At 34.2% G+C, this 24,416-nt stretch overlaps 1 protein-coding gene across 4 annotated transcripts in view; it reads right to left on the bottom strand.

The window, feature by feature from the left end:
• PAN3 (poly(A) specific ribonuclease subunit PAN3) overlaps window positions 1-24,416 on the bottom strand; it is a 72,128-nt gene that overhangs the window by 11,346 nt on the left and 36,366 nt on the right. For 3 of the 4 annotated variants that reach the window (XR_015796110.1, XM_088140693.1, XM_088140694.1), the window contains 9 exons: window positions 20,989-21,139; window positions 18,756-19,003; window positions 17,417-17,521; window positions 14,771-14,828; window positions 12,190-12,351; window positions 11,782-11,898; window positions 11,588-11,689; window positions 6,922-7,087; window positions 6,022-6,109 (listed from right to left, as the gene is read on the bottom strand). Coding sequence is in view for 3 of the 4 variants with exons in the window: in XM_088140693.1 (XP_087996819.1) it covers window positions 6,022-6,109; window positions 6,922-7,087; window positions 11,588-11,689; window positions 11,782-11,898; window positions 12,190-12,351; window positions 14,771-14,828; window positions 17,417-17,521; window positions 18,756-19,003; window positions 20,989-21,139 (1,197 nt within the window). In the remaining variant the exon portion in view is untranslated. The remainder of the gene's footprint in view (window positions 1-6,021; window positions 6,110-6,921; window positions 7,088-11,587; window positions 11,690-11,781; window positions 11,899-12,189; window positions 12,352-14,770; window positions 14,829-17,416; window positions 17,522-18,755; window positions 19,004-20,988; window positions 21,140-24,416) is intronic. The other variant, XM_088140695.1, reaches the window with a different exon arrangement.

The raw sequence follows: 24,416 nt of genomic DNA, 5'->3' as shown, positions 1-24,416 counted from the left end.
CGGCTAAACACACAATAAGTAAGCCCTGCTATACCCAATAATTAGCAACACCTGTAAAGTAGTTTGAACACTGATGATTATTTAGCACTAGAACAGTTAAACACATTTTTCTCCTTTAAACTATATAGATATTCGTATGTAAGAATTCCTCTAAGACTGTTTATGTTAATCATCAAATACCATTTTTTTTTAAAATGAAGGCTTTTATTTTTGTTTCCTTTAAAGATTGTCCACATAACCAAAATTCAGGAAGAATGTTTTTATAAGATTTACCTAACGAATTTAAATCCAAAGATGTTCTTCCTTAGAAGCTGATATTTCTATCAAACCTTCCTTTGACTTCTATACCACTCCAATATTTTTGAAGTATATCCTCAACAGAATTTCAGAGAAAGATTTGGGGAAGGTGAATATAGCAAAAGAGAAAATTCTATTCTCCTCCCAAAATCAGACTTGGGATCAAAGCCTATAAACTAGTTGGATAGCCATATGAAATCCCATCAGATGGATGTTGCTACTACCAAAGGGACAGGATTTTTTTCTTTTTAAGTCTTATTGGGGCAAGGGATGATTTAAGTGGGAATAAAGATGGAAACTTCCAAGAGATGATCTGCTCCCATTTCCAGCTTTAAATAGTCTCTCAAATGGCTTAAAGACATGCCTCTGAAATTTGATTGAATCTTGGTGAGGTGATTTGAAGCCATTTTTTTAAAGAGTAGAAATAGAGAGATTTGCCTTCCAGAGATCTCATGTTCATTTATAAACCAGTAGAGTTACCCTTTGTTTCCATGCATTCCCAAACACAAAGCCCATTTTTTAAAAATACTAATTTACCTGAAACATTCAGCTTAAAAAAAAAAAAAAGTTGCACAATATTGTCTTAAGAGTTCAATAGCAAGGGAAGCAAAGGCAAAGTAATTACATTAAAGAATTATTGAGAACTTATGAAATGCATGTCAAAGGTGACATGCCACAATGCTCTGGGTGACATGCCAGCATTCACCAACACCCAACAACAACTATTTTCCCTGTTTGAGTTATCAAAGAAACTGAGTTTGTTTTATTCATATTTCATTTTTGTAATTATTTGACATTTGTTTATATAATACATAGCACCACGCATGACTGGACTGTTTTTTTTTTTTAAATGAATATGTAAAGAATTGTTTCTCTTTTGTTCAGGGGGAGTGTGACACTCCACCAGAGTCAAGTTAGGCATTTTCTGAATTTTTGCATGCCAAGCCCAAAAGGTTCACCATCACTGACATTAAATCTTGTCTGGAACTACATAGCAAGACAGCCAATATAGAAAATTTTAAAATAAACAATAGTACTCATACTCAGAGCTTGGGTGCACGTACAAAGAATTTCTTTTTGACTTGTTCAGAGAACTGCATTGTTTGCAAGAGTAGCATGGTTATTTCAGAACTGTTCTGGCTGCCTCCACTTACATCTGCATGCATAGCCATGCTACTTTTCATGTGTAGCAACCTCCAAAGCACCTGCACAAATGTTGCAAATTACTAGGCTGCTTTAGCAATGCAAGAGGAGGTACTCAGTATGCACTTTCATTCATAGCAAACCACCTCTTTCAAAGACTTTGTATAGCCTTTGAAAGTACCACAGATACACAACATCTTAAATGCAAATTTAGGATTAGGATGACCCATCAACATTGTTTATTACTTCTAAATTGTTTGTATGCTAACAGTGATTATCAAATAAAATATTAGCATCATGAGTGTCAACTAATCATGCTGTATTCCTAATAACATTCCCCTTTTAAATAAAGACAAACTCTCAAAAGAAACACAATGATTTATTCTTAATATAGTGGCTGGGTTCGCACATCATGATAAAAAGGGTTTGGTTTTGTTCTGACTTAATCTGATGTGTGAATTCAGCCATTGCAGCTTGTATATATGTATGTGGTATACTTTAGTGATTAGTCATTTGACCATATCAAAGCATAGGCATCAGCCAAATGCTGATTTGTAAGATACAAATGATTTATTGTAAGATACAATAAAATGGAATAAAGTACAGTAAAATAGGATAAAATAGACTCCAGTGGGATAAAATAGATAAATGCAGTAAGGTAAGATAGAGTAAGGATAAAAAGTAGGATAAAATAGTATAAGATAAAATAGAGTGCAGAGATATATAATAAAATGAATATTAAAATTTGAAACCAATATGTGTTAGGTGAATTCATCACTTTTGCATGCAACCCCGATGTGTTCTATAAAACATTTTCTCTGCTGGACAGCCCTGACTATAAATTTGACAGTTCCAGTGGCTACATATTTGTTTGTGCCCTGAAGGAAATAAGATAACCTTTTGTTAGAGTCTCAATATATGGTTCTGTCAAGTAGCGTCTCTAAGTACTGAGCCCTTATTGAGGCATATAATTGACAGTTGAAAAGGACATATGCAATGTCTTCTGTTTCTGATGCTCCACAAATACATATTGTCTCAGGATATGGCATTGTAGCTTGGAAAGCATCATTCATGGATTAGTCTGTATCAGGCCACAGGAATTGTGTTTGACAACCTAACTGTGGCTTAGAACAACGTGTGACCGCAATCACTGTGTTGAGCTATTTATCTAAAAATACTTGCTACTAAAGAGGGAAGAAAATCATCAGAGTACCAAATTTCCCAAGTGCACTTGCATGTTCAAAAGGTTCTCCATTCCAATTTTCTAAGTATCCTATATGAAGTTCAGTGCTTCTGCTTGCATCCTTTGCAGTTTCATGTGATGTTTTATTCATTTTCATTAAGTGAAAAATGATGTAATCATAATCACTGAACTGCAGAATAATTCCATACTGTGCCCATATATTCACAGATGCTACATTAAAATGGACTTTGTGCAATTTTAAGTAGGATCAAATGCAAATAGACTTAGCAAATGTAGAAATACAACATTCTCCCATTCTATTAATGCTGTAACCCACTTTGATAGTTATGTTTATCATGATGCAAAATATGCTTCAGTAACTTCTTCCCTCCCCAGTTTTTCTTCACACTGCTTGTTTCTTACCTCCACATATTTTTCCTTTTTGTTGCATTCTTTTATTTCCCCCTCAATTACGTTTCTTCCTTTCAATGCTTGTTTTCTCCTCTGATTCTATCTATGGTTCTATTTATGTCCATTTACTGTATGACAGTCTTTATTCATGTGGCTGAAACAGACTATGAAAAATAGACTGCAAGAAACAATGCATGTTTTTCTTATGGTCCTTCTAATTCATCTCTAGCTTCTATCCTCTCCTAATTAAATGAGCAAGAGAATATAGCATAATGAGATTGCTCTGGGCAAGTGAAACATTCTCAAGAATGTATGTGCTGTGTAATGTCTAAGTCTGGTTAAATGAGCAACATAAATTTCAAAATGAAAATATTACTGAATGATGGCTGACAGTAGGAATAAGAGTGTATATACTAGTTACACAATAACCTAAGAATTAAGTTCCATTTTTAGCTTTGTATTCTCTCATTAAAAAACATAATGATTTGGGAATAAGATAATTCCACAGACATTTTTTATACATGATGATGAAGAATTCAGGAAACTTAGCATAAGCTGCCTTCAAATTTTTAAGTCTTGCTTAGCTGATATTTACATGGATATCTGTAACTTAACCTGGTTCTGAACACAAGCTCTCAGATGAACAGTTAAAATTTTAAACTCCCAAATGCAAAAGGCACAAAAGAAACATTCAAACATCATTCCAGACAATCAATGTAATTCTTAAGTACTACACAGGGTATTTTTGGCCTGGAGGAAAGCTGAAACAACTGAGTAGAAACTAGGATATCAAGCATTATGCAGTCCAAATTCCATTACCAAGGCAATGCCTTTATTTGGCTAAGTAAATTCCAAATACAGGTAGTCCTCACTTAACAACAGTAACTGGGACCAGAATTTCTGTTGCTAAGCGTTTAAGTCATAAAGCATATCACATGACCATGCCACTTAGTGACAGCAGTCCTAGCAGTCCCCAGTTACTGTCATTAAGTGAGGATCGTGTGGGTTGTTAGCAAGGACCTCATGTGAATGTGACTTCTGACTTCCTGCCAGCTTCCCCATTTACTTGACAGGGAAGGTCACAAATCATGATTACATGACCATGGGATACTGTGACGGTTGGAAATCTGGGCTGGTTGCAAGTCTGAATGGTAGCTGAACAAGCGGTCATTAATCAAGGACCACTGTAATATGTAAAGTGCCCTTGACTTCTCCAGAAATGATAAATTTCAACTTTAAATCCATTGTTAATAAAAAAAAATCTAGCTGTAGCTCAGATTTGTTTCCATTTTACCATATGGCATAGTTTAATTAGGAAAATTCATTTTGCTACTATCTTTACATCTTTAGGTAGCTCTCCAGCAGAAATATTCCAGGTGATGAAAAGGGTTTTAGAAGTAGACTGAGTTACTGGATATACTGTAACAAATCTTAAAGGCAGGTTAAAAGAAAAGCTACCTGCAGTCAAAGAAGTTCAGCCTATTTTTGACAGTAGTCTAAAATACTGTCAATACTGGCAAGTCTTTTTGGGCTCAATTTCCCTTGTAGCCTGGCATGTACAATTTTCTGGGAATGGTTCAGGTGGCCATTCATGTATTTCACAGAGATGAATGTTCATAGTTCCTCCTGTATTTCAGTTTAAGAATATAAGTAAATGCAGACTCCATGTGTTCAAAACCAATAATTTTTCTCTCCTTTCTCCAAATTTGTTTTGTATCTCACAAAGTGTATGGAAAATCAAAAGCTTATATCAAATATTGTGCCTTTGCATTATTTTAAAGTTATTGCTGTAGCATGGATGTTTTTTTTCTTAAACACCTTTTCTTTTTATATTATATATTAATATTACCTATTATGGCTTTTTTTATGCAATTAGGCTAAATATTTAGCCGATCAATCAATCCATCAAAAATTCTGCCATCTAGCTAGGACAACTATTAGAGAACTATATAGTTCCCATTATTAAAATGGTGAAACTGTAAAAAAATTATTAGTATGCCTACCTCCCCATTGTGTTATTATAATTTCTCAGGTTGGCAGAAACAAGTCACATTATAGACACACAATGCTCGCAATTCCTAAAGAGTGACTTGGAAGGTGGAAATTCACTTTTGCCTTTCAAAAAATTATTAACTGAATACCATTGATGATCTTGCTAGCCAAGAAGAATAGGTTGTATTAAAGCTACTGCAAAAATAATCACTTAGCCTTAATGTCACACAACTAACACTATTTCATTAGGAACTGATGTGGGATGCTAGGGATGTGAACAAGGGCCTTATATAATGGAAACACTGATGGACTGTTTCACAAATTTTGCACAAAATAAAAAAATCTGCCATTTGTAAGATTTATGTCCTGCTTTTTCTTCTGTGTAGCGGGTGTACAGTGAAATGCACTGGCTCTCTAAATTATGAGAGATACTCTATTTAGGTGCTTACAGAATATTCTTGCCAAGTGTCTCCCTTCATTACAGGTTATGCTTAAATGAAGGCATCTAGGTTAAAATGCTCATCAGAGCTTACATAGAAATTTCCATTCATTTTATCTCCACAAAAACAATTTTGTAATATAGAAAGCATGAGACAGCATGATCCAAAGTCACCTAATGAATTTCTGTGACTAAGGTAGGGCTTCACGTTGAGTCTTCCTAGTCCTAGCCCAATACCTTGATTGCCCTCCCAGAAAGGCTTTCATCTTAAACCAGTGTTTCTCAACTTTGGCTGTTTTAAGCTGTGTGGACTTCAACTTCTAGAATTCCCCAGCCAGCCATGCTTAAGGAGGCCAAGGTCGAAAAACACTGTCTTAGACTGAGCTTGTCACCAACTCTGAATTTCAGCTTTTTAATCGGTATCTATTTTTTGAGGATGATTGAGAAATTAAAGAGGATTTCATGGACAATTAAAGTCACCTGACGTCTACTTCAAGATGACCACCAGCAGAATTAGGTGAGCAAATAATGTAGAATAAAGGATACAATATCTTACCTGATATTGGGCCATTAGAGCCAAAGGATTATTTTGGCTGTTATCAAATGTTAACACATCAAAGACTCCAACGCAGTTCACTCTCAACCTTCAGGACAAAGCATTGTAGAAAAAGAAAAGTTTTAAAACTCCTCCTTACCCTGTTAGGCGTACCCTATGATCTCTTCACCAATTCCACAAAAGTTCTTGGTTAAACAATTACCATTAGCAAATTAATATTATCATAATGTAAAGGGGTACACAGGTTTGTGATTCATGTGAGCTGGACAGAATATATGTATGAACAGGTACGCAAGGCACTCACAATATAAAGGTGGGTTTTTTTGCACTTTCTTTCTTTTGATATTCAAGAACAAAGTATGTCACAGAATGCTGTATACCACCTAGGCAATTAACATTAGAAATGTTGTACATTCTGTCAGTTTATGTACATTCTCCTCCCCATTACGCTTTGCATGCTGTTTATGAGATGTCATGCTAAGTACTACTACTGACACAGCTTCAGAAATCAAAGGATTTCTTAAAGCAAAATCCTCAATACAATCCTTCATTGTATCATTTGATACTTAAGATTATTAGATAAAGATTGCAATTGTAGGCACACCTACTTGGTAATAAATGGTACTCAGTACTGAGGAACTTACATCCATAGGCTTGGAATATATGGCAGTTAGAATTAGATATAAATTAAGTTAGCCTCATGTCATCTTCTATGCTGAGCCATTAATTAGGATGAATGCGAAGGACTGTATGCTTCCTTATCTTAGCAGAATGGGTGCAAATGGCAAATTTTCAGGTAGAAAAGCTGGTGGTGGAGAGAAGAAGCAATTCTGAAAGTATATTAGAAGGCCTCATAATTGGGGCCTTCTTCACCAACAACATAATAGCAAAATGTCTCACCTTGTTTTGCCAGTTACCAGAATCTTTGTGGGATCCATTACTCGACAGGCCAATCCTGCTGTATGAATAGTCCGCAATGCAGAGCTAAGCTGCACAATATAGGCCCAAATCAGGGACTCGGGCAGCAATCCTGCATGTTGCCGGGGCAGAGGTCCATCATGCTGACCTATTGGCAGAATTAAGAGTACAAATGAACTCTATACTTGCAGGTTTATACTGCTTGTAGCAATTTTTTTAACTGATAGTAAAACTAAAAGCTTCTTTTATTTCAAAACAAGGTAAAAATTGTTATTAGAGCAAGCAACGCAATCTACTGATCATTTTAACTTTTGAGAACATATTCAATAAAAGTAATACATTGGGATGCAAAAAAAAAATAGGCCAGCCTGCACCCCTAAAAGGCAAGGCCCAAATTTTGCCTTTTAGAAAGTGCTTAGGGAGGCATTTTCAGGGGCGAAACGTGTGCCTCTAGCCTTGCTGAGGCATAAGGCATTCATTTCAACATTAAAGCAAAAACAAACCAAAGGATCCCGCACCCTAAAATCAGGTCCAGTTTAGTCCCTGTCATCCCCTACCTTATCCTGTAGCCCTTGACATGCCACATAAAATGTGATGTGACTCTCAAGCAGAGAGAATCTGCACATTCCTTAGATGAAGGTTGTACTGAATGAACAGTTATATCCTGTTACTAGACATGTGAAACAGAACTTTCAGATCTGTTGCTGCAACTTTCCACAATGTGGTACCTTCTAGAAATGTTGGGATTGGGAATTCTGGAAAACATATCTGAAAGCTGCCAGGTTGGGAAAAGCTGTGTTATTTGTTTTAGCAACAACATTCAAGCACAGCTTATTTGTTTAGACACAATATGCAGGAAAATATAAATTGCTGGAAAAGTAGCATTTGGAAGAATTATTGCCTTCATATCCTGTTTATAGATTTACCAAAAGCTTCTGTTGTCTACTTTATGAAAGGCTGATGAATTATGTGGACCTTTATCATTTACTAACCACAACTCTTAAGTTTAAGAAAGCAGCAAAAACATGTATACTGATAAAACAAAACATCCCATGTATACAAATAAAACACTATTAGTGGTAGATGACATCATCTGGGACAAGCTGTGTTTTTGTTCTGCTTTTCCATAAAAAAGAGAGTGCAAATTAATCAACACTAATTACATGGCATGTATAAAAAAAAAAAATCCCAGAATTTCCAAACCCATTAGAGATATGACTGAATGAATTTGGAATGCTACATATTTTTCTTCTTAGAAAATTTGTCTCATGGTCCAAGTTAATTTATAATAACTATTATTATTTTTGCTTCTGCCCTCTTTGTCTTATGGAATTAAGAGTTGGGTATATCAGGAGAAACATAAATGTTGAATACGATAGGAATGGGGTACTTAAAAAGCACATGCAGTAAAAGCAAGTAGCAACAGGACCAAGAATCAATGGGTGCTGAGTGAGTAGTAATTACAAAAGTCATTAATCAAGGTTGATTAATATTATAAACAAAATGAATTATGGCATAACAAAATAAAGAAGGAAGAGTGAAATATTTAAAAAGAAGGGAAAGACTGAGAAAGTCATTTGGATGGAACTCATGAGATTCCAAAAAGAGAGAGGCTGAGTACTTTAAAGATTAAAAGGCAATGTATGACTTGGTGCATGAACATGGTGGAAGCAAAAATATTTTGCAATAACCAAAAAGTATAGATAGGTACAGTGAATAGCTTTAGTGTAAACTCAATTTAGCCATATTTTCTTTTAGCTCATGCCTTTATTTTATTTTATTTTATTTATTTTATTTCTTACTATTTCTTATTACTTTTCTGCAGTTTGCATAATGTTGCTTATCCTGAAAGGGTAGGTATGTATCATTCTCTTTCAAGTATTCTCAATATTTCTCGAAGTCATAGCATTATAGATTAATACAACATTATTTCTGAGGAGATCTTTTGCATCATGAAAATTATCACAGACAATTACTCAAAATGATGTGAGTTGCAATTCAGGGACTTAGTTGTCACACTTGTTCTCAAGAGAACTTTTAGCATTATTCTATTAAAAGATAACTTTTTATGAGCAATTCTTCTGGCCATTCCATCTTCCACTTCAAAACCACTTATTTTTGACATAGAAGCTACTTGTGCTGCAAATCCCTCCTCCTGCAACTTTTTTCTTTTAGCATTTTTTTCAGCAAACCTCAAAAGTATATTATAGAGCATTTTTTAAAAAATCATGTACACCTGTCTGAAGTAGGTTCAGAAACAGCATTTCCTGAATAAGGACTTGATTTCTATGTCAAAAATAAAATACCTGCAATTTTTAAGAACTTTATACAAAGTTCTTTGTACAAATGAGGGAAGGCTTGCTTCTCTTAATCTGCAATGCACTCAGGCAAAACCAAATGTAATTTATCAAATTAGCCCCTGAAATATTTTGCTTTTGTAGAAACACAGTATTTTTTTCTCTCTCTGCTTCTTTCTCTTCCCCTCCTCCACTTCCAGCTCCAGATAGTGGCTTGCTCTTGTTGAACACATGCAACTTCCTGCTCTAACCAATGAGGGTTGACATGTTTAACAGAAGTTAATAGTATGTGACTGCTGATCATGTTGCTAATGTAAGACTGACAGTGTATTATCAGTCTTAACTTTTTGTTTGGTTTCATTTTCATGTTTGGATTGCACATTGTGCTTTATATTTTATGGTGTTGTTATGTTATGTTTTAAAACACAAGCAAGGTAAATTTTTGGAAAAATGTAATCTTTACATTTTGATAAGTGATTTGAATTTAAAACATTTCTCCACCCTAACTTGAATAATTTGGATGTTAGATAGGATACCATCTGGGAAGTTACAGGGCTGTAGTAGGCTAGATGGAAAAGTCAGGTGGAAAAAAAGCCCAGAAAAAGTTATTGGCAAATCTTATTTATATCATATCAAGAAAACTGCATGGATATGTTCAAATATGTCACCAGGAGCTATAACCAGTTTAAAAAGCACTTGATTTTTTTAATGCTTCAATGCCACTTAATTAAGTCAAGCCTTTTAATGCAAATATGTCAAATTGCCATTTTTTAAAAGGACCACTAAAAGTTTGAATTAGGTTCAACCAAATCTCAGTGTTCTGGCAGAATGGGGTAAATTGGTGCATGTTTAGTGTTCATCTAGAAAGTAATCAAATAGTTCACAGGTGTTCAGAAATAAATTCAATGTGACATGCCTTGATTCATCTGTCGAAAGAAAACTTTATACCACATCCTCAACCATAAAATTCTGAAATGTGTTAGCAAGTGACATGGCAAAACAAAAAAAGACTAACCACAGTGTGCCAGCAGAATTTAATATGTGAAAACAGCTATGTAACCACAGTTCTGTTCTTTTAACTGCCAAATGCCAAGTTAACAAAAAAAAAAGTTTCTTAAATTAGTTCACTGAGCACTGAATGCATTATATCAAGAGACTCCTCTTAAAATTACAGAGAAATAGTTTAAATACCCCCTAAAACTGCAAAGTATAGATTGAAGCACCTAAACAATTGAATTTTTCTTTCATGCCTTTAAGTAATGCATTTTCTTTCTTCCCCCTTAGTTACACAGGTATTCCTGTATTTTTTAAAAATTCATGTTCTACTATTATAAGCTCTGTAAATTGCCACCAGGAACATACCTACTCTAAACATTATTCTATCCGTCAAATGCTCTACTTATATACATTAGAATATACTGTGCACCATCTAGCATGAAATATACTAGTTAACTTCTGGCCTATTTATATACAAATTGCTTTTTGAAAAACTATTTTAGAAGTGTGATAACTAAACAAAATTTTATCTTCAAGCACCGTAGGATTTGGATAAATGAAAAAAACAGAAGGATCAAGATTATGCATACTAAAGGAATAACCGAAATTAAAAAAAAATTACAAACAACATTACAATAATTTGTTCTTAGTCCTTAGCAGAACTGAGGAAGTTCATTCCATTACTAAGCAAGCATTTCTGGAAGTCCAAAATGAATAAGACCAATTTGAGATGAATTAAAGAACAGTAAGCAGCAGTAAACAGATAAAATTAAAATAGTGGTGCCTTTTGAGCATCTCAAGGATCTAGTTGTCTGGAATCCCCCATATGGTACTTAAGAACAGTGCCTTTGCTATTTATCAGATCTCTTACACCACTTTTTTTATATTAAATTTTTTGAATTAAAAAAAAAATGAGACTGTGGCAGGTTGTGAAATGAAACCCCAGAGTCTTGCATAATATTTATTTCCAAGAAGTACTAAGGGCCTTGCATATACATTAGTAAATAAACATGGGAAATGACTGCAATGCAGTTCTCATTTAGAAGGATGCTCTATCCAGAACAAAAGATAAACTGAGAGGCTAAAGAGCATCCTGGAGTCTTTAGAAGGCATCTAAACCTTTTTTCCTTCTGGTTGTGTTATGACTGGCTGCATCCACCACAGGAGACATTTTGTGACTGAGAAAACTCTTTCATCAAAGCCGTTTTGTAAGAAAACCAACAATATGCTCTCAAAACAACAAATGGACCAAGGGCCCTCAAAGAGTTTTGGTATTCCTGATATTTTAAAAAAATACAACGAAAAGTTTTAATGAAGCTCCAATAACCATTTTATAATATATATATTTGCCTTACCCCACTTCCGTTTTGTGAAGTAGGCATCAGCACTAGGATCATTGAAATGCCTGCTCATCATAGTCTCTCCTCCAGCATGGAAATCATATGCAAACACAAGAGCTTTTCAAAGAGAGACCAAGGTGAGAGTTAGGTAGGCAACCAATGCAAGTTTTCTGATATAACTGGCCAACATCTTAAAATGAGAAACTTACAATGCTCTCCAAATGCTTTAGTGGTGAATACTTCTCGCAATGTTATTATATTTGAATGCTGGATTTTTTTCCACATGTCAACTAATACCATGCATTTTGTATTAACAAGACGAAAACCTGAGGAAAGAAAAAATAAAACTCCTTTCATACACCAAGTATTCATTAACTTCTAATGGAATGTTCACATCTATTCCAAAATCTGAGCTGCCACCAACAGAGACACACCAAAGCAAAACATATTTATTTCTTCATATCCTATTCTATGGATTGTTATTAGGGCCAAATTCCTATTCCTTATTTTAAAGGAATGATTCAATTTGAAATCCAATTTGTGATTTATACATAGAAAAGGTTTAATTATCTGTACCATTGAAATTTTAAAAGATGACAACTTAGGATTTCCCTCACCATGTATCCTCCGAAGGCAATATGGCAGATCATCTTTGCTATTTACAGCTTTGTAGCATGATGTTATGTACCCAAAGTTGCTTGTTTTCTGTATCCGATTGGGTGGTGGCAGTGGTTCTAAAGGGAAAAGGCTGTGGTAGCTGTCAACTTCTGTTGGGACAGCTAAACCAGTTTACAGAAATACATTAGACACTACTTAAAATTATTAAGAAAACAGTTATTACAGGCACAGAGAAGATCAATTAGATGCACACACTTGTTTAGAGGATTGTAGCAAAGTTAGAAGTTTAAAATGACAGTTTTGATGCAAATCATACACACTTTGCTCATAATAAAGACATTTGCCTTAGAAAGGATAGAAGTCAAATATTAAAGAATAGTACCCTACTACAAATACTATGATCTTGATTAGCTATTTTATACATAGGCAGAAAAAGATATATGTGATCATTGTTAATCATAAGGGAAATGTTTTAGGACAAATAGCCAAAAATCATCAGTGTTGTAGAAAATAAAATTTTAGGACAGAATATTTGTGAAAGCTTAAAATAAGCTTAACTTGCCTTGTTTAATGACTTGCAGAACACTAATATATTGAACCAGAACAGCATAAGCCTAACAAATGTGTTACTGTGGAAATGCTATAAAAATGGTTCTTTCCTCAATCTCCTGGGGTAACCATTCCCTGCCCCTTTCTGGATAATACCAGTTCTGGTAACCTCTCCTTTAAGTTCAAAAAAAGAGCCAGCAGACACATCACTATGCAGTCCCTGTCCTTGCCTAATACTTAAAGCATTTTCTGTACTTTACAAGGATTTGAGACAGGCAGTTGACACAATGCATCCAGAAATGGAACTCTTTAACACAGTTAAGGGCAACCTGTGGCCTTTGGAGCCAACCCTGCCCTTGACATCAGTTTCTTGCCTTTTATGATGGAAAACAGACAAGCTATAGTGTACACTCTAAAAAAAGGCATATCATAGACTCAAGAAGTCTCCTTAACACCCACTCCAGCCCACAGATATCTGGTGTCAAAATATTTTGCAACCTGTTACCTCTTAAATTTTAAGGGTAGCCCTAGGTCCTCAAAAAAGTTGCCACCCCTGCTTTATTGCTAGTTAGAGTATAATACTAGGACAGAAGCTGCCTGCACTGCTGTGAGTAGGGTACTAGTACTTCCACAACAAGCAGACATTTTCTTAATTAGAAATATTCTAAAGTTTAGCTATTACCATCAACTTTGTAATTGTTAGCTTCCTTTATTACACAAAAGCTCAAGGTAATACCTGAAGAAATCCAACTGCTATAGTGGTCTGAACAATTATTGTATTGATCTATTTGCTATGGAGGCAAAAAAAGGCATATCACAGACTCAAGGAGTCTCCTTAACACCCACTACAGCCCACAGTGGGTGTTAAGGATCATAAAACTACAATTCAGAAAGCTTCTTTTGGTACGACTGCACTGAGGTTTTGGCTATTTTACTTCAAAAAGCTGGCCTCCTACTCCATTCAACACCACTTTTGAAATTTATCTGAGAAAAGGAACAATCCAAAACTCTACTGGATATATGGAAATAACCAAAGAAGCAGTCAAAGAAGCTATAAATAAAAGTTATGCTTTAAAATGAACAGATAAAACATTTGTTATACATTCAAGGTATCTTCTTGTGCTGAAAACATTAAACCAAATTTAAATATGCGTCTTTAAATGTCTCAGAAAGTTCTCATGATGATTTGGGAACCATGCAGATATGATTCCTACAACTCTAAACCAAATGCGATAAGCAGAAGACATAAAACATATTCTTCCACAAGAACATATCATTCATGTTTACACCTATAAAACCTTTATATAGTGTTCACATTTCATAGGCATTATTAATAGGCATACACTTGCTATGTAGGCTTGAGAGCCAGATACCTATAGAAAGGTACCCTCCACCTCCAACGTGAAACCCTTCCTATAGCTATTAATTAAGAAATATTATAAATAAAGGGGAATATTAATTCATCAGTAAAATCAAATATTTTGTATTACGAATTGGGTTTAAAGAAAAAACAAAATTTGGGTCTGTGGAAAGAAAGAAAATATGATAGTAAAGAAATAATTATATTAAGTTTCAATACAGAGAGGACCTCATATACAAAGCCACCCTGTTGTATGCCACCCTGATTATGCTCAATACAGCTCTTGGTTAACAAGTGACCCCAGAAACCATGTGGGACAAATGCTAAGAAAAACAACTGTTCTAGGTTAACTTAGATTTAATGTGTCTTTAATAAGTGTGTGGTGTGTGTAAATATATAGATATAAGTACATGCAGCCACACACACACACACACACACACACACATATATATATATATACCCACAATATAATATAATATAATATAATATAATATAATATAATATAATATAATATAATATAATATAATATAATATATTATGTCTGTGTGTGTATATATATATGTGTGCGTTTGTGTGTGTGTGTGTATAAATAATTTAGAGTTACTAAGCTGAAGCAAGCAAAAATAAACTTCACAAACACAACTTAAAATTCAGGATTTTTAGTTACTTACCAGGCATGTCTGCTTGATCTATCTGAGCCATTGTAATTAAGTGTCTGTTGATCAGCTCCTGTAAAGGAAACATTTTACGCTCTTACAGATAAGGTATAAAATTCATGTTATTGTTTTTTTAATGTAGTTATGGCAAATTGTAAAAATAAACTAATGTATTTTTCTGTTTTATCTGGGCTGACTCCTTTACAAAAATGAAAACTTACCCAAAATAAACTTCTTTGAGAGCTATGAACTTTTGAATATTGTTGTTGGATATACTCAATGGTCAATTAATTCTTCTGGTTCAAGAACTGACTCTACCTAGTCCTATCAAGAAAGCTTCAAGACTGCTCTTCAGCAAGTATGTTTCACAATTAAAGCCAGTAGCTCTTACAATAAAATGGTCTTCCATCCCAGATTTTTCATGCTGCAGTTTAATAGTAACATTTTTGTCCTTGTATTTTTATAGCTGTCTCTCACTATCCTCAGGCAATTTTTGTTCTTCTCAATGTTGAAGATTCAGAGTTTCAGCATATCATGGTCATTAGACCAGTCCTCTATTTAATTCAGTTCAGATCATCACAGGCAAATGCTTGCATCTATGTAAACAAATAGGATTTTGGAGAAGAGGCTGCTACCTCTATCAGCCCATTTTTATAAGTAAAAAGCAGGCAAGCAACCTTTGCAGGTGTATTTACAAAGCTGCACTAGACTCAAGTAACTATGGCATGGCTTCTGATTCAAAAGCAAAAAGGTGCTTCAGATCACGTGGGGGTGCTCACATAACACAAGCCTGCAATTTTTTAAGCAAATGAGACTTTTCTTCGGATTGCATCATATGTAGAGGGCATCACGCGAACCCAGAAAAACATGCAGTTGCAAAGCCTTACAAATAAATGATTTTTTGTATTCTTTCCAGTTTATCAACATCTATACTTTATATGTATTAAATATAATATTCCAAAAGCTTCAACAGTACAGGAAGAACCTCCTGCTCTGTCTCCCTCACAACTGGCTTGCTCAAACTTTCCAGTATAGTTGTGGCTTGCTTTTCTTACAATTACACCACAAACCTGAGGCATGATCAGCTTCTTTTCTACAGTACTGTTACACAAATTCTGGCCTGTGAACTGAATGCAGACCTCAAGATTCTTCATACAACATTCAAGGAACATGTGTTAGTTAAACTAAGTTTGTCTTCTAATACCTGCCTATCTCAAGATAAAGGCACCATATCAAATCAGGAGAAAGGCAATGGAAGGGAAATGACCTGTTTAATTTGACAGTGGGTGTAGCTGGGAGTATAGTCATATATATATTGTTACTTTGTCAAATATGTTTAGTAACCATATGAAAGTATTACAGACTAAAACCATTACAAGTGCTCGCTGTTTGAGAATGACTGACATTGCAATCCTATACATGTTTATTGATCAAGTCATATTCAATTTGGTGGAACTTGCTCCAAGAAAATATTACAGGATTCCAGCTTAGGCAGAGTCTTAAATACAGCATGTTATTCTGTATGATAACTTGCTTGTATTCTATTGATGCTGTCATTCCACAGAAGTAACTAAGTCCTGTGTGGGAATTTAGACTTAGGTCATCCTATGCTTTGCAGCACACTGGGAAACAAATTTCTGCAACAATTTAAGTCAGCTGTAATCTTCTTCTCATTGATTCCGATGTTTATAAAGTTGTCTTTAACTTTTTTCCACCAAGTCTTGATGGATCTGCCTCTCTTCCTTTTCCCTCCAGGTGACATCCAGCACATGGCAATCTTTGGGTAACAGTTATCCAGAAGATACAGAACGTCCAGCAAAATATAACTTGCAATCCCTCACAATGTCTTGTAATCTGCAAGAGCCACTTCCTAGAATCTCATCATTAGAAGTATGGTTTTGGTAACTGACAACAAGTATTTTTCATAGGTAGCACATGCAGAATACAATGAGCTGTTGTGCTATCCATATGATGATTTTCCAAGTTTTGCTTGCATATATTGCTACTGGCAGATTGATGGCATTGTAAAATCAGATCCTTGTTGGCTTTTCTATGCAACTAATGTTGCTTCTCAATGTCTCCATCATTTGATAATACAACTGCCTAGATAGGTGAATTTCTGTACTTCCTCAATGGGTTGGTGTCCAATAACCAACCACATGTTCTCTTGGGCATTTCCAGCCTGTGTGACTTTCATCTAGTCATTATTTATCCTCAGGCTGATTTTACCAACCTCTATTTTCAAATTGGCAATCGTGTCCTCTAAACATTCCCAGGTTCCTACCAGAAGTGGAATATCACCTGCAAAATCCAAATCTTTAAATCTGGAGTAGTCTTTTCACAGGATACTTATATTTGTCCTACTCATAGTCTTTCTCATTATGAAATCTACAGTCAGAAGGACTAAAAATAGTAAGAATATGAATCCTTGTCATGATCCAGTATTAATGTTAAGTAAATAAGCAATTCCATTATTAGTCTTCACACAGCACCTGCAGTTCAAGTAGAGTGTACTTGTGCATGTACTATACTTCTCACAAATACAGAACTTACTTTTACAATGTGGTGAATACAGCTTTTTGCATAATTTAAAGGAAAAGTTATACAGACATTTTATGAATAAAATCTATTACTTATTTTTATATTTTAAAAATAATTTACCTGTCTGAGTTCATCAGCCATGAAGAAGGAAGGTGCATTAGCTTTTGGCTGCATATAAGCAACATGAGGTGCAGTTGGAGGATAAATGTGATAATTTGGGAATACCTATTGAAAGTCAATTAGGAAACAGACAACTTTCAGAAGTTGAAAAATTAACAGAGGTATTAAATCTTTAAAAATCTTTTGAACACATTCAAGGCAGTACCATAAATATATGAGCTTCTTAGACACTATACAGCCTTATAAAGTAGGCTTGAGTTTTATACTGAATGGCTGATTCCAACAACATCCATTCTACACAGAATTCTAACATATTGTCACTATTCTTTCACTATAGTTTGCCTAAATTAACCTGGCTATTTTCTGACTCCAAATCTTTTTTTTTTTTTTTTTAACTATCTCAGACTTGCTTACTTTTTCTGCACCATTATTTTGGAAAAATAGTTAACTTAATTTTTAAAAAATTAAAAACCCAAGCCTCAAGCAATGTACTTTTAATTAAAATGTTGCTGATTCCACTTTAGTTTTTATTTAATATTTTATATTGTAAAGTGAATCTATTACTTGAGAGGCAGGGATTGAGAATTGAAGATTCTCCCTCTCCAGTTCAGGCAAGCATCAAACGTTCCCATATAAGGATCTTTATTAATCGCTTAACAGCTCATCAAATTCTGTTGTTACTTGCTGTTCCAACTCTATTTTGGACAAATCCTCTCATTCCAGAGGACAAGTCAAGTTCTTTAAGAAGTCAGCTACCCTTAAAGTAGGAATGTAATGGAGCTGCATTTGCAATCTCTCCCAGGCAAACGTGAGGCATCAGGTAGCTCTGTATCTAAAAAATAAATAGCTTACTCTCCTTGTTGCATTCCACTTACTTAGGAGCAATTCTATTGAGAATACAGAAATACTTTCTATTGAGTTTGATGACTGGTATATCTAGCTGCTAACATCTGTTCCAGCTGCCAACAGCTCTCAAAAAATCCAGTAACGTACCTGATCCCTTGCCACCAGAACTCTGCCACTGAGCTATAACTTCTTCCCATCTGTTCTTGGGGACAAGAACTGTAAAAACATCAGACTATTTTGGGAGGAAGCTATAATAAATGTGTTTGATTACCATAATAACAATGGCTTACCATGCTGAGAAGTAACTTAAAGCAAACATGGTTTACCATGATATGTGAGTGCATCTAATTTCTCTTTTCTCCATCATAATAAAATATGGAGAACAAAAGAGATAATTTAAATGTAAGGGACACTTAATAACAATTAAATACTGTAAATAACAGTAAATAGCTTTTTGCTGACAAGTACCCTTACAACTAAAGCTAAACCTTACCATTCCAGTTAGAGGTGCAGGAGTTGTATCAGTATAGAAATAGGTTGTTCCACCCACAGTTTCTTTCTGAATCACTTGCCCAGTAGCTGGGGGCTGCGAGACAGCATTAGTAACTGGTGTAGAGGCACTAGTAGGCACCATATAATTTGCTGGGTTTGGTGTATGACTTCTTCTTCTAGGAGCAGGAGATGTGTGAGGAGTGATTTTAGGAGAGTGAAGGGGCGAAGATCCTGCTGACAGTGACATACCTTGTTCAAATAAAAGGGACAAAAAGACTTGCTGGTAAAGCAGAAATATATTCCAGCATGAACTCTAAGGCTTGAAAAATTATGAATTACCTTACAAATTAAAAAAAAAAAAAGAACTTTGGTTAGATCAAACAAGATGTTTGAAAATGTTTCAAACGCTGAAACCCCAGTCTATATTCAGTATTCAAATAAAATTGTTAACCACAAATATGTTGATTGACATACCCCCAAGGTTGCATATTGAGATCAATGCCATAGCTTTATAGTAAACCTAGTGATGTGCAAAACTCACCAATTTGGAATTTCCATTCCAGACAACCCCAGAACATTATTTTATCCTTCCATATCACATGAAAACTCCTCCAAAATGACAGTGACCAGATTTGGTATGGTCTGGAGGAGGAACAGAACATTCCAGCATTGTCTGAAATTCATATTCCCTCATCAGTGAGTTTTCACGTCCCCCATAAAACCCATAAGGAAATGAATTAATTACACAAAGTGTGAAAGAGTAAGAAATATGACAAAATTAAAGCACAAATAAAAACTAGTATGACAAGTTTATTGATCTCTAATATTTTTATTCAATATTATGAGGCATTGTCTTTAAAGAAAAAACACTTGGTAAAACAATCCCTTATATGAATAAAATTCAGGTTCTATCCATAGTTTGTATGACATTAAAAGGATCTCTAACCCTGCAGAACAACTACCAGAGTGAAGAATGCTGTGTTAAGATTATCTAGGCTACATGACCAATGAATGTAATCATCATCATCTAGTTAGATTTATATGATGACTTTCCTGTGGGGAAACTCTGTATTTCCAGAAGAATTTCTCAAGATTAAAGCTTCAGGTTTAGTTTTACTTCTCCAGGTTACATTTCTTGCTCAAGCCACATTATTGAAATATTCATATATTTGTGCAATTTTATACCCCTTCAGCTGCAGGTAACTTTATATTATAGCTGTGGCAAACTCTGCTTGCTCAAGATAAATTTTTCATTATATGTTAGATATATAACATATTTCCTTCAGGCCCTCAGGATGGTACACACACAGTACTGTTTCTTCCAATTGTATTCCTAAACAGCATGTAGATTGGACTCAAAGGCAGTGACTGGCCAGAAGTCACTCTGTAAGCTTCCATAGCCAAGTATGGTCTTTAACTTGAATCTCTCTAACATTCTAACCAACCCCTTTAAAGAGACTGTTTTAAAATAAACCTTATTTCCAAATACCAATATTGCTGGATAGTTGAAACCAAAGTTCAAGATAAATTGACTATGCATTAATGAATAATATATCTTGCAGCATGAAAGTTTATTCCATTTCTATAGCACGGGCCAATGCATTCAACTACTTGTGAGAACTACAGACTTATGAAAACTTAAAGGTGTTTCTACATTCCAAGTCTGAGAGCAACACATCTTGTAAATTTAGGAGGTGTCTACAGCTATAGATATCTACAGAGAACTACACAGTAACATTATTAACTATAAATTGTAAATTTATTTTCAAGCTATTCTAAGTTTGGTATGAAAATCAGGAACAGCTGATGAACATTTATTGGCAAAAGCAAAACAATCTGAATATCAATGATTTTGTAATCAAACATCCCAGAATCCAGACTTTTACATTGCTTTGTTAATGTATTATTTTGTCAGAAAGCCATATCTATACTTTTGTTTAGGTTTGTATCCCAACCCACTCTTTAGGGACCTTCGCTACAGTTTCTGCTTAAGAAAATTTAATAATTTCTTTTTAAAAGCTGGAACAATAGTGGTCTCTGCATAGCTACAAAAAACTTTTAAGAATTACTCTTAAAATAAAGCAATTTGTATAAGGCTGCAATGTGATTAGAGCCACATGAAATTACAATCTGCATAGCCAAGTTTTATTACATTAATCAATTCCTAGGGTACAAGATCAACTAGTTACTATTATGAGTCATAATAGAGAGCACACAAATTACTCTAAACTTACCTGGAGCTAACCCAGGATTTGCAGGATTTCCCATGGAAGGATGAGAAAACAAGGCTTGAGAGAAGGCAGAGATATTTGACTGTGACATATTACCAAGTCGGGAGTTTGATCCTCCTTTAGGAATAAACTCACTTGCAGTGGGATTTGGCGTCTGTTTAAAAATCAGAACATATTATGTGTTAAATGTGAAGACAGACTTGTCTACTAAATAAATCAGTGGAATTAAAATCCAAAAATCTAATATTTCAAAATTTCAGTACACAATAAGAATCAAATGCCAGGATCCAAAGAACTAAAATTAGTTCAGTGAAGTTAATGTGGACTTTTTATACTATTCTCCTTTTAACTGCTGTGTAACCATAACTTTTCAAAACTATGCTTGGTTTTTAATATGACATGACAAAGAAAAAAAAAAAGCAAGCATTCAGTTAATGCATTCTTCTCCTAACTGGATCTAAGTACTCTTTCATCATAAGAACCCTGTTGAAATGCAGATCTCCATATAACTTCCTTTACAATTTAAGATTTGCAAGTTTGCAATACACATAGGTCAAATACATTTGAGCGTGCATCAGCTTTCTCACTGTGCTGATGGCAGCCTGTCCATATAAACGGATGATATTTTAAAGAACTAGACTGTAGACTTATTTCAAAAAGCTTCATATTTTAGTTAGTTTTTATAATCTGATTTATGGTCAGAAACCAATTATGAATTACACTTTACACAGGATCTAAAGGAAAAGACAGAGGTGCAATAAAAGTAAAACTTAAAACAACTAAATAAAATATAAAAACCTTAACATAAGAAATCATAGCAATCAATAGATATAAAATAATGAAATAACAAATAAGCAATTATAATACCCTCCCCCCAACATCAATAGCTGTGGAGAAAAAGTTTCCTATTTAAAATTATAGAAAATATAAATGTTTATCTTACCTAATTATTTGGAACATTACTGAGTTTAAAGTAAGATACAATTCAACTATCATAATGGGTGGGCAAATCCCAGTTTGAATCTTGATGTGGTTATATAATTCAGTACCTAATGCTGGACAAATTAGAATCTCTCAACAAAACATTCTTTGTACAGCTATAGCAAGATCAGAATGTGCTTATGAGCTTCTTGGATAAAATACTAAAACTAGTAATACAGCTATTAATATCAAACTTAAAAATTAAGGTAGAATGGAATTATAATCAAGGTATATTAACTTATAGCAGATTACTAATAAATATTTCATTTATATTTTTCATTTGCCTTTTTTTATCCAGGTTCAGTAAATAAAGGAGATTCCCCCCCCCCTTTTTTAAATAATGATACAGTTCAGGTTATTATCTAAGTACAGTAAAACCTCAATTCTCTGACCCTCCACTCAGCAGACTTCAGATGCAATGGACAAAATTCTAGTTTGGACTTCATCCTCAAACATAGGACAAAGTCTACTGTTTCTGAAGCAGTTTGGACAGTTGATTTTTTTTTCAACAATTTTGTTAATTTACATCATTTGTGTAATTATGCAATTCTGCAAATGACATAAATTTGTACAAATTATGTAAAAGCCTCAATTATGTAATTATGAGCATGATGTAAAATATATGTAAAAATGTCAAGTGCAAGTGACATAAATTACATAAATAATACAACAGACAGCTCTTCCTCCTCAAACAGTCCATTAAATTGAGATTTTCCTGTAAAGATTGCTTAAGACGTTTTAATTTATTGTTATTAATACTCAAAATTGAATATCTTGACTTTTCATAACATAAGAACAAGGAAGCTTAAATAATAAAATCACCAAAAAATCACCACACAGCTAAGAAGTAAAACAACTCAATAAACTGTAGAAAAAGTCACAATAACGTAGGCCTTTGAGAGGAGGACAGAGAATCATTTGGGATAGTCTCAAATTTTGTGATACTGCAATCGCATAAATGAATTTGTGTGAGGCCCTCATGAATAAATCTAATAATTTCACTGAAGATAGGGATGGGCAAGAAATAAATATGATACTTGCTAAAAGATATGTAGCTTTCATCATAACTGTCTTAGGCTTACAGCACTACCCTTAAATTAGGTGTCTTTAGCTATTCTCTTACTACCCAATAAAGCCATTCTCATTTTGAAAAGCTATAAATTTAAAATAATGGATAAAAATACGTTCATCAAAAATCAACTTCACCAACTCGTACACTTCTTCATACATTCTTAAGACCATGGATATACTGCTACATAGCTTGCTGGAAGCTGCTAACTAGTAAGAAACCATCTGCCACCCAAAGTACCAGAAGTTTACTTATCTTTCAAAACTCACCCTAGACTTTGGTCTCTTCTTTGCATGGGCAAACCCAATGCAAATTGCAATGAGTTTTGACAGTGTTCCCACTTAGAACTGACCCAATCAACAACAACAACAACAAATTGTCACTGTCCTCAGAGTAACTGGTGTGACCTTAGTTTGAGAAACAATGATGTAGCAGATGAAATTCAATTCTGTCATCATATAGGCTCTTGAATACTTTGTTGAAACAGAATCCGTTTAATACAAGTTAAGACCTGTTTACTTTTCTTAATAATGTCTAAAACAAATCTTGACACATCTGAAATGTCATAGCATTTATTATGCCACATGATATAGTATTTATTGCAACAGTTATTAAAGCCACTTATTGAGACTTACTTTTCCAAGACTATACTTGCATCATCTACCATTGCAGTTGTCTTCTCCTTGTATCTCTCTCTAAAGAGTCACAGCATTTTTACAGAAATTTGATCCAAATCTAATATTTTTCATCCCTAATATTTTGACAAAACAAGATGGTACAATACATTCTGCTCTATCAAGAAACTGGGAACCATCATACATAGTTTTATTGAAGTATCATGACATAAGCAATTGTTATTTTCAAATACAACAAATCTTGAAAAGAAATGCTAATCTCATACAGATAAGTACAAAGAGAAAAGGGAAAAGGTACAAAGCCACCTGTTTAAAAATGCAGTAATGAAAGCAGCTCAGATATGAAACATGGAAAATATGATAAAATATTATTAGAAATATAAGAACTGCTAAATCAAGACCCAACTAGCATCACAGCTACAAAACTTCCTTGCCTAAGAACAAAATATCAAGCATAATATAGTCCTGATTAGAACATATTAAGAAAAGATGGGTGATTAAAGATATTTATATATTGGTCTCATTGTAACTTTTAGATTCATTTTCCAGAACAGTTAGGGTCCAAGTACATCACAGCAACAAAAACAAGCTTTTTCATCTTTTGCTTCCTCTATGATTCTCAGAATTCTGCTTTGTTTCTTTATACATTAAATCAGGTGCAGTTTACTTGTCACCCATTTCTACCATACAATGAAATTAAAAGAATGATAAAAAAAACTGAACAGCACACTTTCATAAAAACGGGA

Source organism: Python bivittatus, unplaced genomic scaffold, assembly GCF_059951505.1.
Source record: "Python bivittatus isolate LINGU-HERP-01145 unplaced genomic scaffold, Pbiv_v1 ctg000340_np1212, whole genome shotgun sequence".
Taxonomy (NCBI): Eukaryota; Metazoa; Chordata; class Lepidosauria; order Squamata; family Pythonidae; genus Python; species Python bivittatus.
Note: the sequence above shows the minus strand (reverse complement) of the source record. Positions and strands in the feature narration are given on the sequence as shown.